General features: G+C 41.4%; 2 protein-coding genes across 2 annotated transcripts; one reads left to right on the top strand and one right to left on the bottom strand.

The window, feature by feature from the left end:
• Positions 1 to 325: 325 nt before the first annotated feature.
• Positions 326 to 3,308, bottom strand: adat2 (adenosine deaminase tRNA specific 2). The gene is made up of 6 exons (XM_019259162.2): positions 3,029 to 3,308; positions 2,081 to 2,185; positions 1,768 to 1,918; positions 1,559 to 1,665; positions 1,268 to 1,340; positions 326 to 431 (listed from the first exon to the last, which is right to left on the bottom strand). The coding sequence occupies exons 1-6, from the start codon at positions 3,113 to 3,115 to the stop codon at positions 403 to 405; spliced, it is 552 nt and encodes a 183-aa protein (XP_019114707.1). The 5' UTR covers positions 3,116 to 3,308; the 3' UTR covers positions 326 to 402.
• A 1,236-nt stretch (positions 3,309 to 4,544) lies between these two features.
• Positions 4,545 to 10,629, top strand: pex3 (peroxisomal biogenesis factor 3). The gene is made up of 12 exons (XM_019259121.2): positions 4,545 to 4,773; positions 6,422 to 6,553; positions 6,720 to 6,801; positions 6,918 to 6,961; positions 7,050 to 7,171; positions 7,483 to 7,549; positions 7,648 to 7,702; positions 7,806 to 7,944; positions 8,312 to 8,382; positions 8,474 to 8,596; positions 8,673 to 8,769; positions 8,869 to 10,629. The coding sequence occupies exons 1-12, from the start codon at positions 4,701 to 4,703 to the stop codon at positions 8,950 to 8,952; spliced, it is 1,089 nt and encodes a 362-aa protein (XP_019114666.1). The 5' UTR covers positions 4,545 to 4,700; the 3' UTR covers positions 8,953 to 10,629.
• The last annotated feature ends 1,236 nt before the right edge of the window (positions 10,630 to 11,865 follow it).

Below are 11,865 nucleotides of genomic sequence, written 5' to 3'. Positions count from 1 at the left end.
GAAGAGCGTGATGAGCAGAAAGACTCAAACTGGAATGAACTCTGCGTCTTCTTCGTTAAAACTCGACTTAACGTTGATGATTTTTACAGATTCTGCTCTAATTGTAGTGTCATGTGATCGTGTGTGTGCGCACAGAGTTACACAAACGTCGCACTTCACGAGGAGGAGACACAAAGTTTATCATTTCAAACGCTTTCATTTCTCCTCTGTGTGTGTGTGGCGACGGTTAATGCACGTACCCCTCACGTGAAGTCGGCTGGTTTACTGCGCCCCCTGCTGACAGACTCACACAAAGACATGTTGGAGGACAACACACACAAAAAAATATTCAGAATATCATTTATTAACATTTAAACACAGGAAATATAAAAAAGCATCTGCAGCTGGTTTGTCCTCGAGAGATCAGTCCTTCCTCGTTTTGGGTTTCGGGGCTGAAACAGAAAGTGAATCAAACTGTTAGAGGAGAGAAAGAGAGAAAGAAAGAAAGAAAGAAAGAAAGAAAGAAAGAAAGAAAGAAAGAAAGAAAGAAAGAAAGAAAGGAGAAGAGTAAACTCTGAAACCTGCATGTAGAAAGAAGTTTGTAGTTTAATTATTTACTTCATCCTGATATTTTGATTGCTATTGGACTACATTTCCCAGATTGCATCTCTGTAGCATGTGAGTTGCATCTTCAGACAGACTGATAGGACGATATCGAGCTGTAAGAGCCATAAGATGTGAATTTAAGTCAATTTAAATATGATGCATAGTTTATAATTTCATGTTAGTTCATGTGCATACCAGGGAAACAGTGTTAAAACATTTAAAAAGCAAACTCATGTTAGTTATTATCATTCATGCTCCCTCCCTGATGAAACTGAATATTGGACCTTTATTTTGGTAGTCATGTGCGCAGTGACTGATGTTTAGAGCTGCGGCAGGCACGGGAGCATAAAGTTTTTCTACCGTGTGACGGACTGTAATTTTGGTTTTCTATTTTTTTTATTAAACGTTTGAACTGGATTACATCTCCTGTCATTCGCGTCAGACTGAAGTTACTGTGCCTACAGCTCGGGAAGTGGCTTTTTTGACGTCCAGAAGGAACGCCACTATACGAGCCATGTAAGTCATTTTGTTCAAACGTCAACAGAATAAAAGGTTTAAAAACTCACATTAAATTATCTGAACAGATCCATATTTAGACTTCAGTTTTTCAGCATGTTTGTATAAGAAGTTACAAGAAGATAACGGAGTGGAAGATGAAAAGAAGAGAGAAGTCTGAGCTCACCGTTTGGATTCTCCTGTTTGTAGAAAGTCTTCAGCATCTCTACAGCTTCATCCGCTCTGTGACCTGAAACACACTGAACACACACAAACACGATCCAGTCGTAAACAGGCCAAAAGTATGTGGACAGCCAAATGAACACGTCATTCTAGAAACTGAGAGCGTTAATCTGTTTCTGTAACAGACTCCGCTGTTCTGGGAAAGCTTTCACCCACATTTTAAAAGTCTGTCACACACACACAGATAAAAATAGCAATTAGACAAACATAAAACGACAGCAGGACAAACACAGACCTTGAACGTGGTCCCGGTCTGAGGTAAGTTTGCAGAGGAAACATCCAGAACTGAACCGCAGCCTCCAAAGCGCTCGTTCCTGCAGCCGTACACGACCACGGGGAGACCTGACAGCTGATTAAGGACCAGCAGCTGTCAGCAGACACACACACACACACACTCACACACACACACACACACACACACACACATAGGTTTGTACAGGATACTGATGAGGCGCAGTGCAGCAGCACACATGATGCACGGCTCCACGGTGACGTACAGGGCCGTCCGCTCGCACACGCTCCTCGTGTCCAGGTTCCTGCTGCGACACCAGTCCAGGAGCTGATCCAGGGCCACCATCTCAGCATGACGGGTGGCCTAACACACACACACACACACACACATACACACACATAAGTTATGTAAAGCTTAGATGCTGTGTTCTCTTTGAGCTGGATACACCTGATGCCAAACTCCCTTTGGTTTTTGAGAGAAAGCATCTGGAGCTTTGTTCACGTCACTTTATTTCATGTTTCCTACGTTCTTGGTCTCGTTCACTTCATTCCGTCCTTTGCCCACGACTTCATCGCTGTAGACCATCAAACATCCGACCGGCACCTCTCCGTTCTCCAGAGCGTCTTTGGCCTGCAGCGACACATTTCACAGCGTGTCAGCGGGAAGGATTAGACACAAAGATACAGCAGAAGGAAAAACTGCCGATGACTCAGCGATATGAGAAAGAAAACAAGACGAGGAAGGATGAAAGATAGGAGGGAAGGAAACAAGGAAAAAAATAAAAGGAAGGAAGGAAGGATGAGCCACTGGAGAAAAGGAAACGAGTAGGGAGGGAAAATGGGTGAAGATGAGGAAGGAAGGATGACAGGTGGGAAAAAAAATCATCATGAGTCATTGAAGGAAGGAAGAAGTGTAAAGGAAACATGCATAGAAGACAAGAAATGGAGAGAGACAGGGTGCAACTGCTCATGAACCACTGATGCAGGAAGGAAAATGGAAAAGAAGGAAGGAACGAAGAAAGGAAGGAAGGAAGGAAGGAAGACCACAGAAGAAAGAAAGGATAACAGGAGGGAAGGAAGGAAGAAAGGAAGGAAGGAAGGAAGGAAGGAAGGAAGAAAGGAAGGAAGAAAGGAAGGAAGGAAGGAAGGAAGGAAGGAAGGAAGGGAAGAGAGGCGAAGTACAGAGGAAGTGGAGGAAGGAAGAAGAACAATGACTGTTCACGTTAATTGGATAATGGATAACTCATTTCAAGCTTTTGAAATCCTTTATAGACTAAAAAGTCTATAAAGGATTTCAAAAGCTTGAATCAGCAAATATTTGATAATTTTTTCCTTTAATAATTGAAAAAAAAAGATAGTTTCTGCATACACAGGTGATGCTGGAAGTTTAATATCGCGACATAATCATCAGTTAAAACACCTGAAGTATAAATATATAATATTATGATCTATGTGTGTTACACTCATCACTCACCATGTCGAAGGCGCTGTCCATCCACTTCTCTATTTCCTCATCACTCGGACAGAAACTGTCAGCTTCACCTGCCTCCTCTGTTCCCATGGCAACCGCTCATACGTAACTATACTCGACATAAGTCACATTATTCGTGTACTTTGTGTACTCTGTGTACTTTGTGTTTTTGTCACCTTTTTCTCAGTCCGTTGTGTTTCACGTGTCTGCAGCAGAGGAAGGGGGGAAGATAATAAAGGACGGACCAACAGACCAGACAGACGTCATTCGGCTGGTTGGGAAACCGGAAACGGAGGGATGTTTGCCTACAAAATAAAAGCTTGAGCTTTTTTTTTCCACCACCAGAATGACAGACATGCCTTTTGTGTTTTATAGTTTTACAAGCTCAGAACTATTCTTTATTTTAACTTCTAAACTCTAAATGAAATGTAAAATGTATTTCAACCTTTATTATGTCATAAAAATCATTGTATATATAGTTTATATATATCATTGTATTCATGCAAAAATGCAACTAGAGAAGAATTAAGCACACATTAATCACACAAAGTGCAAATATTAACTTTTGTTTTATACATAAATACATAAATTCCTTGTAGAGCTGTTATCATAATATTATTGACTGATATTAGATGATCACAAATGTTGATCAACAAGTAACAAGAATTCACGTATTTGTGCAACACATAAATATTGGCTAATATATAAGGAACTCTGCAGCCCGAGTACTGACAAAGACCAGACAGAGGGCACACATAAACCCTGTTTTAAAAGCTAGTTACCCGTTAGTTTTAGAACTGATTTTAAGAATCTCTTATTGTTTTTTAAATCACTGAATAACCTGGCACCGACCTACCTTTGTGACATGCTACAGAAGTATCTACCAGGCAGGTCCCTCAGATCCTCGGCATCTGGACTCCTAGTTGTCCCCAGAACCTTCACAAAGAAGTTTGGTGAGGCCGCTTTTAGCTACTACAGCCCCCATCTCTGGAACATCCTGTCTATGGATCTGAGGGACTGCACCTCTGTAGACTTATTTAAAAAGTAACTTAAGACATACCTCTTTAGCCTGGCTTTTACCTAAGGTGCCTGGTGCTTATTCACTGTACAGGTCTTATCTACTTTTACTGCAACTGTTCTTAAATTATGCTTTTTACCCTATAGGTCTTAATTTTTCTTCTTAGTTGTTTCATTGTTGTAGTTTTATGCTTTTTACTTTTCTTTTAATCTCTAGTTTTTCATGCAACTGCTCTCTTACCTTAAGAACTGTTAGTTTTTGTCTATTTCTGTTCTTACTCTGCTCTGTGAAGCACTTTGGGCTACAATTCTGTATGAAAGGTGCTATATAAATATTAATAAATAAAGTTAAAGTGACATTTTTAATATCAAATATAGCTCTACGTATGTGACTTATTGTGCCCTATATTCACATTATGACTACATAACTGTTAAAAAACAAACATTAACTGGCTCATTTCAGTTTTTTTAACTGATCGCCTTTTATTTTGAAATCGACAACCGGAAGTCATAACATCTACCTTGCCTCGCGCGTCATTTTGACAGTTAGCATGCTAGCACGAGGGTCGCTACCTGGCCTTAAACTCCTCGGATAACATGTCCGTCAAACAGTCAGCACAAAGTTAAAAGCACGGAGTGTCACTTTAACCGTTCGAGGATGTTTTCATCGGTCTGGAATTTTATCAAACGCCACAAAAGGAAGTTTATTTTCACCGGAGCTGTAGTTGGAGGTAACTGGTTACGGCTAATAACGCCTGACTCACGCTGGGATGTCACGATAATCGCGATATGTCGCGTTTTTCTGACTTACCTGTAGACTCGTACAGCTTTTTAAGTGTGGAGCGGTGTTTGTTTTCACTTCGGCTCGTTTATTATCCGTTAAAAAAACAATTTCCACTTTAAAAGTTCAGTTAAACCTGTAAGGTGTAACGTTAACATTACCTGTGGGACGACTCCGGCGACATAAGTTACGTTTAACCGCTTGTATATCACGATAAACGGCTGACTTGTAGAGTATTTGATTATATTTGAATTGAGGCTTTGTAAAGGAGGGAAGACGTCTTTAAATGAGCTGAAAATTGAATGAAGTTTGGCGTGACGGATTAATTTATTAACTCGGCTAATCCCGACAGTCGTGACAGTGGGATATAACTAAACTGCTGACCTGTGCGATTGAGCTCGTCTCTCGGCTGCAGCTTGGCTAATCTTGTTGTCTTTCCAAAAGGCTGATTAATGTGTGATAAAATATCAATAATCAATCAACATTTGACTTACTGGTAGACTTGTACATCTTTTTAAGTATCCAGTGGTGTTTGTTTTCACTTCGGCTCGTTTATTATCCGTTAAAAAAACAATTTCCAGCATAAAAGTTAAGTTAAACCCGTAAGGTGTAACGTTAACGTTAGCCTAAATGTGGGACGACTCCGACGACATAAGTTACATTTAACCGCAAAGTGAGTCGGTTGTATATCACGATATATCGCTGACTTTTAGAGTATTTAATCATATTTTAATTGAGGCTTTGTAAAGGAAGGAAGACGTCTTTAAATGAGAATTGAATGAAGTTTGGTGTGACGGATTAATTTATTAACTCGTCTTTCCAAAAGGCTGATAAATTTGTGATAAAATATCAATAATCAATCAACACTTGACATGTAAATCTGGGCAAAACCTGCTCACACTGTTTACATTAAGTCTGTTGTACATAGATATGTATATACTGTCATATCCACCTACCTCATGTACATCACCTGCACCATTGCACTATCGCCAGTCCTTTGTCCAGTCTACATTGTCAGTATATCTATATTTATGCACATATATATCTTTTTTAAATAACTGTATAGTTATTTTCCATGTTTTATGTTTATGTCTGCGCCTGTTGTGGAGAAATTGCTGAAGTCAAAGGTCAATGGTGAGGTCAGGAGTTCAGAAAGTGTTCAGGAGTCTCTGATGTCTTATGCTGTATTATTTATTGAATTAGAGACACTCTCAAAGTTCATCAGAAGTGCCTGAGTCGGTCTCACATTCTGCCCCAACTCATCCCGGTGGATCGACTTTAAACCCCAAGATAACACCACAAATACTACACGCCCAGAATCAGTCAAAGAGAATGTCTTTACCCATGAAGGTGTTATTGTCAGCATATTCTAGTCTGGAGACACAGATGTCTGTTTACGCAGATTGGAACGTCAACAACAAGCTATCTATTATGTCTATGAAGGCAGCAACAGGTCTCTGTGACCCTGGACACCACAGTGTTGAGATAGACTGATGTCAAAACAACTAAATTCTCGTTGACTCCACCTGCAGTTCAGACTCATTTAAAGTGCGATTGATGCTTCCTTGTCATTTATTTACTTCTCGATCCCATCTCAGGAGTGTACTTCCTGGGTAAATATGCCCAGAAGAAGATCAGGGAGATCCAGGAGAAGGAGGCGACGGAGTACATCGCTCAGGCCCGACGACAGTTCCACTTTGAAAGCAACCTGAGGACCTGCAACATGACCGGTAATCACTTTACACTTAGTCGTTGAGCTGACGCTTTTATCCACAGCGACTTATCGAGTACAGTGCAACAAGGTTAGATTCAGCCGGAGGTGGTGTACCTTCATCCATGTAGATGTCTTAGAGATCTCGTCATTGCCTGTACTGCATGTGTGTTTGTGTGTTGCAGTGCTGTCCATGCTCCCTCCACTGAAAGAAGCCATCGTCAGTCAGTTAAATTCAGAGAGTCTAACTGCACTACTCAAGACCAAGTGAGTGCAGCTGTCATTCATAGATAAAACCACAACTAATGTACTTAAACACACCGTTTTGTACGTTCTGTATTTGTTATTTTACAAATATTTTCTTCTCCTCCGTCGTCTCGCAGACCGGCCAACAAGCTGGAAATCTGGGAAGATTTAAAGATCATCAGTAAGCTCAGTTCTTCGTATCAGACGTAATTTAAAAACTCAAATCTTTAAAGTGAGAGTGGAGATCTAACGTTTGTCGACTTGTTCAGGTTTCACCCGCACCATCGTGGGAGTGTACAGCACCTGCATGCTGGTGGTTTTACTGCGAGTCCAGCTGAACATCATAGGAGGATACCTGTACCTGGACAACTCTGTCGGCAAGAACACGACGGTGAGGAGCACAGTGTTCACTTAGAGAAGCAGTACGGCCACAGTGGACTTTAAAGGGTTTATTCAGATCATTTGTGGTGGGGTTGCGTGTGATATTTATCTGGTTATATTATGAATATTGTACAGCTTAATCTTGCTGTCAGACAGGCTTTCACCGTGTTCATTCTATGATGTTTCCTGTAGTTTCAAAGGAGTTTCTTTAAGTTTGGGCAGAAACTGAAGGCTCAAAACTTTGTTTAGTCGACCATCAGCTGGAGATATTTTAGGTTTATTTATGCATGTGTGTGTGTGTGTGTTCTTTCTTCCTCCCAGGTTCCTCTGGCTCCGCCAGACGTCCAGCAGCAGTACCTGTCCAGTATCCAACATCTACTTGGAGACGGTACAATGCAGACACACAACACTGTTCATCCCTGTTTGTTTTGTATTAGTCTGTTAGTACAAGCTCACACCGTCACCTGTGTGTGTGTGTGTGTGCAGGTTTGACAGAGCTGATGACAGTAGTGAAGAAGGTAGTACAGAACTCACTGGGAGGGTAAGTGTCTGTAAATCAGATTGTTTTCATGTGCATCATTTCATTGTTTGGACAGTGAAAGATACTTGAATCAGTTGCTGATGAACTCTCTGTTGGATCCCAGCATGTCTCTGAAGCAGAGTCTGTCTCTGCTGGAGCTGGAGCAGCAGCTGAGCTGGATCAGGGCGGAGGTGGAGGCCGGCAGTGGGCGGCCGCTGTCCTGGTACATGCTGGCTGACGATGAGAACGCCCTCGCTGACCAGGTCAGGACACACGGTGTGACACGCGGCACAGATGAAGTATCTTAATGGATATTAAATCATATTCGAGTACTCACAAAAAAGAATGAGGTTTTGAAATGAACGTGCACAGGTTGAACAGGTTGTCCTGCATTCCTGAGCAGCAAGTCAGAGCACATCCACAATCATTAAGATTTAATTCAATAATAAAAAAAGTTGTGGCCTCTTCACTTTCGTCACATCTCCTCCACTCTTATGTCTGCTTGTGTGAAAGCTTCGAACTTTTTAAATGCAAGTACTCGAAACACTGAACGAATACCGACGTCCAAACTTGAGTAATCGAGTACTCGTGCCCGTCCTCCGTGTTTAACAAACCCTCTCTGGTGTCCAGGCCTGTGGGCTGACAGAGAACGATGCTGTGACCATCCGACTGTTAAACGAGACCAGAGACATGTTGGACAGGTAAACGCCACACCTGTGTGTGTGTCTGTTTGTTTCTTCATTACTCGTTTGTACACCTGTAGACGTGTGTGTTTTATGATTCTGACTCCAGTCCAGACTTCACCACCGTCCTGAACGCCTGTTTGAACCGAGGCTTCTCTCGTCTCCTCGACAACCTGGCCGAGTTCTTCCGCCCGCCTCCCGGTGACTCCGCCCCCAGTTTTGCACCTGATAGGTCGGCTGTTTGATGACAGAGCAGTTACATCACGTTTATGTTTTCATATTCACTGATGGTTTGTGTTTGTGTTCAGTCTGTCTGCAGTCAGCCTGCCGCTGGCGAAGATCATCCCCATCATCAACGGTCAGATCAACACCATCTGCAGCGAGACGCCCAGCCACTTTGTTCAGGTTCAGCAAGCTTTAATGTTTCCTTTACTCACATGAACAAACAGGATCAGAATCTTCTCTACATCCAGACAGTTTCTGATTATTTTATTCCTCTCGCAGGACTTGCTGATGAACGACCAGGTCAAGGAGTTTGCCGCCAACGTCTACGAGACCTTCAGCACGCCGCAGGAGCTGCAGAAATAACCAAGCAAGCACGAGGAGAAGAAGAAGGAGAAATCAAGAGGGATTAAAAAAAACAAATCAGAAACGATCCAACTCCTGAACTGTTCCTCCTTCCTTTGCTACGTTTCTCCTCCTCCAAATCCTGACGGTGAAGCTTCACGGCGAAAATGTCCACGAGGAAGAATCGGCGACGTCTGTGAACAGCGCCGTCGTGGATTATTGAACTGGTGGAGGAGGAGGAAGAGACACTGGCACTGTGTTTGTAGTCACAGCAGAGCCCTGCATCGTGGGAACTGGAGTCTTATTTTAACCTGGTGATGTGGTCTGAGGGAATCGAGAAAACAGGTCGCGACAAGACAAGGTGACGGTTTATTGTGTTGATGCGACAGATTGTGTTTTATGTCAGTTTGGAGTTTTCTAGAGGGATGTGTGTTGAGTCGGACCGAAATACGGAGGTGACTCCTGCTAATATTCAGTGTTTTTAAATTTGACCTTTTTTTTTTGCGTTTTCTCGTCACGGTGGGGAAAAAATTTGAGGGTAATTCAGTGAACTTCTAAAAACATGATTAACAGAGAGGTGATCACAATGTTTTAATGGCACAGGTTCTGTTAACTAACTCAAATCAGTCATTTGAGTTTAAAAACTTCAAAATGTTCAGACGTCTTCTTCAGTGTGGTTCTTTCTCTGTCCAGTAGGTGTCACCCTTCTCCAGCTGGTGTAACAGCATCGCCTTCTTTGGCCTTTTGTTTACATATGAAGGGCTTCATTCCAAATATTTTCCAGTTAGATTACAGTAAATAAAAGTTTGTGTTTGTGCTCCGCTCCTTGAATCATCGGACGGTTAAAGACGATTTCATTTTGTAGGAACAAAACAAAAAAGTTTTGGAATGAAGTCCTTCAGTCTGTACGAACAGTGTTTCCCCTCCGTTTCTTTCCGTTTTACACTTGTTTGATCACTAAGTTTGTCTGTGTTAACACGATGAAAGATTTTAGAGTCCTCCATCCCGCTCTGCTCGCGTCTGATTGGCCACGTTGAGGTGCAAGAGCCGGTGAACACACCTGATCTGGTTAATTAATTAATGTATTGGGATAGCAGCACTAATTTAGGTGACAGGTGTGAGTCAGCGAGACGAGGTGTTTTTTTTAATGAGCCAAGAAGACTGATTTGTCATTTCCCTATAAATGAATCTTAATTGTTTACTCTGATTACAGGTACTTGACATCATCATTACAGGTAACTGTGACCACAGTAAAAGAAAATACACCTCAGTTAGTCTGACAGATCGAACACAACTTCAGCTTTGAGTTGTCCCACCTCAGTGCTGCATGGTGGGGTCAGCGACCCGTGGAGGCTGTCGCTTGTAAGAAAGAAACTCCTCCGATCGGTCGTACCGGTGATAAGTGAATAAAATAAATTTCTGGATGTCACCAAAAGTTTTTTTTAAAAACAGGCTTGGAGCTTCGGCGGCTGTTGGGATTTTCATCAGAGTCCGTTTCCTTCTCAGGAGATGAGAAAACGTCAGGTGACAGTCGAGCTGACTTATTTCCTGATTCCCGGATTGCATGAACTGTCTGTAAAGCTCTGTAATCGACGATGTTACACCTTTTTTTTGAAGCGTAATATCCTGAATGACAGCCGAAATGTATGTTTGTAGAAATTTATTGAAGAGATAATAAACGTCAGATGTGATTTCATACACAGTCTGCATTTTGTGTTTCATTTCAAAACTTTTTGTTGTTGTCAAATAAGCCAATTATTCATCAGGTAACAGGAAATTCTGGATCAACAGGGGGCGCCCCACAGCAGCAGGAAACAGTTACATCATGTTATTGGAAGATACCGGTCTTGGAAAATAATCCACAGCGCTCTCAAAGCTCTGACTCATAACACATCAGACGATGATGTCATCGATGTCTTAATTACTGATTGATGAATTTAGAAAAAGAAATTTCCAAAATTCAGATCCAACATTTCATCTTCTGTAGAATCCAGTAGACGATTGTTTGTTTCCGTGGAGAGGATGATAAGCATGAGCTCATCAGCTGTGCTGGTGGAAAATCGAGTCAGGCTTTTATTTTATCGGATCACGTGACAGACCCCCTGCAAAGTTTTCTAAAAATGGCAACATGTTTGGTGAAGATTGATGAAGAATACAGAAGGTCAAGGACAAAAACACAACTGATCTCTCTCTCTCTTCTTTTTTTTATTATTCATTTGAGGATTAATTTAGAGATTTCACAACTGAAGGAAGGGAACTCCCTTCACTGAAGAGTTTAACACTCAACACTGTCCGTGAGCTGGTTGTTATTTACACAGGTGCTGCAAGAAAGTGAAGTCATTTTTGTCTTGTGATGGAACAAGTTGGACGGAAGAAGTCATTCCTGCACCTTTTCTTCTGCCTGTTATGTAAAGTTAATTATAATATATGCACAAAAAAAGCTGATTTTATGGTGAAAAACAGTAAATGATTGTAAAATATGTATTTCTGTATACAGGAAGACACAGAAAACCTTTATTTATTTTGGCGTTTTAAGGGATTTTATACAGAATAAAGCAGTATGAGACCGTTCTACAGAAATCAACAGAAACGCCAAACTTATACTTGAAATCAACAGTACTAATATCTCTTTACTGTGATGTTAGAAAAGGTTATACCGTATGTATTGCAGTAAAACTCAGTTTTTGTTTTGTTTTAACATAAAAAAGTAACTTTTTCCTTTTTTGCAGTGTGACTGAGTTTCCTGTTGAAGACCTCCACCTCTTCAGAGATGATGAATCTATCCACCCTCGTCACGCTGCACGAGGTTGTTCCCCTTTTTACTAAAGGTAATATTCAAACTAATGCTAGTTATCACTAAAACACACAGTATAGCTGAAGATGGCATCATAAAAGTTAATACAATTCACCCTGAAGGAAATATGAATGTGTGCA

The sequence above is a fragment of the Larimichthys crocea genome, chromosome XI (assembly GCF_000972845.2).
Source record: "Larimichthys crocea isolate SSNF chromosome XI, L_crocea_2.0, whole genome shotgun sequence".
NCBI classification, from domain to species: Eukaryota; Metazoa; Chordata; class Actinopteri; family Sciaenidae; genus Larimichthys; species Larimichthys crocea.
The sequence above is the reverse complement of the archived record's forward strand: the minus strand, read 5'-3'. Positions and strand labels throughout refer to the sequence as shown.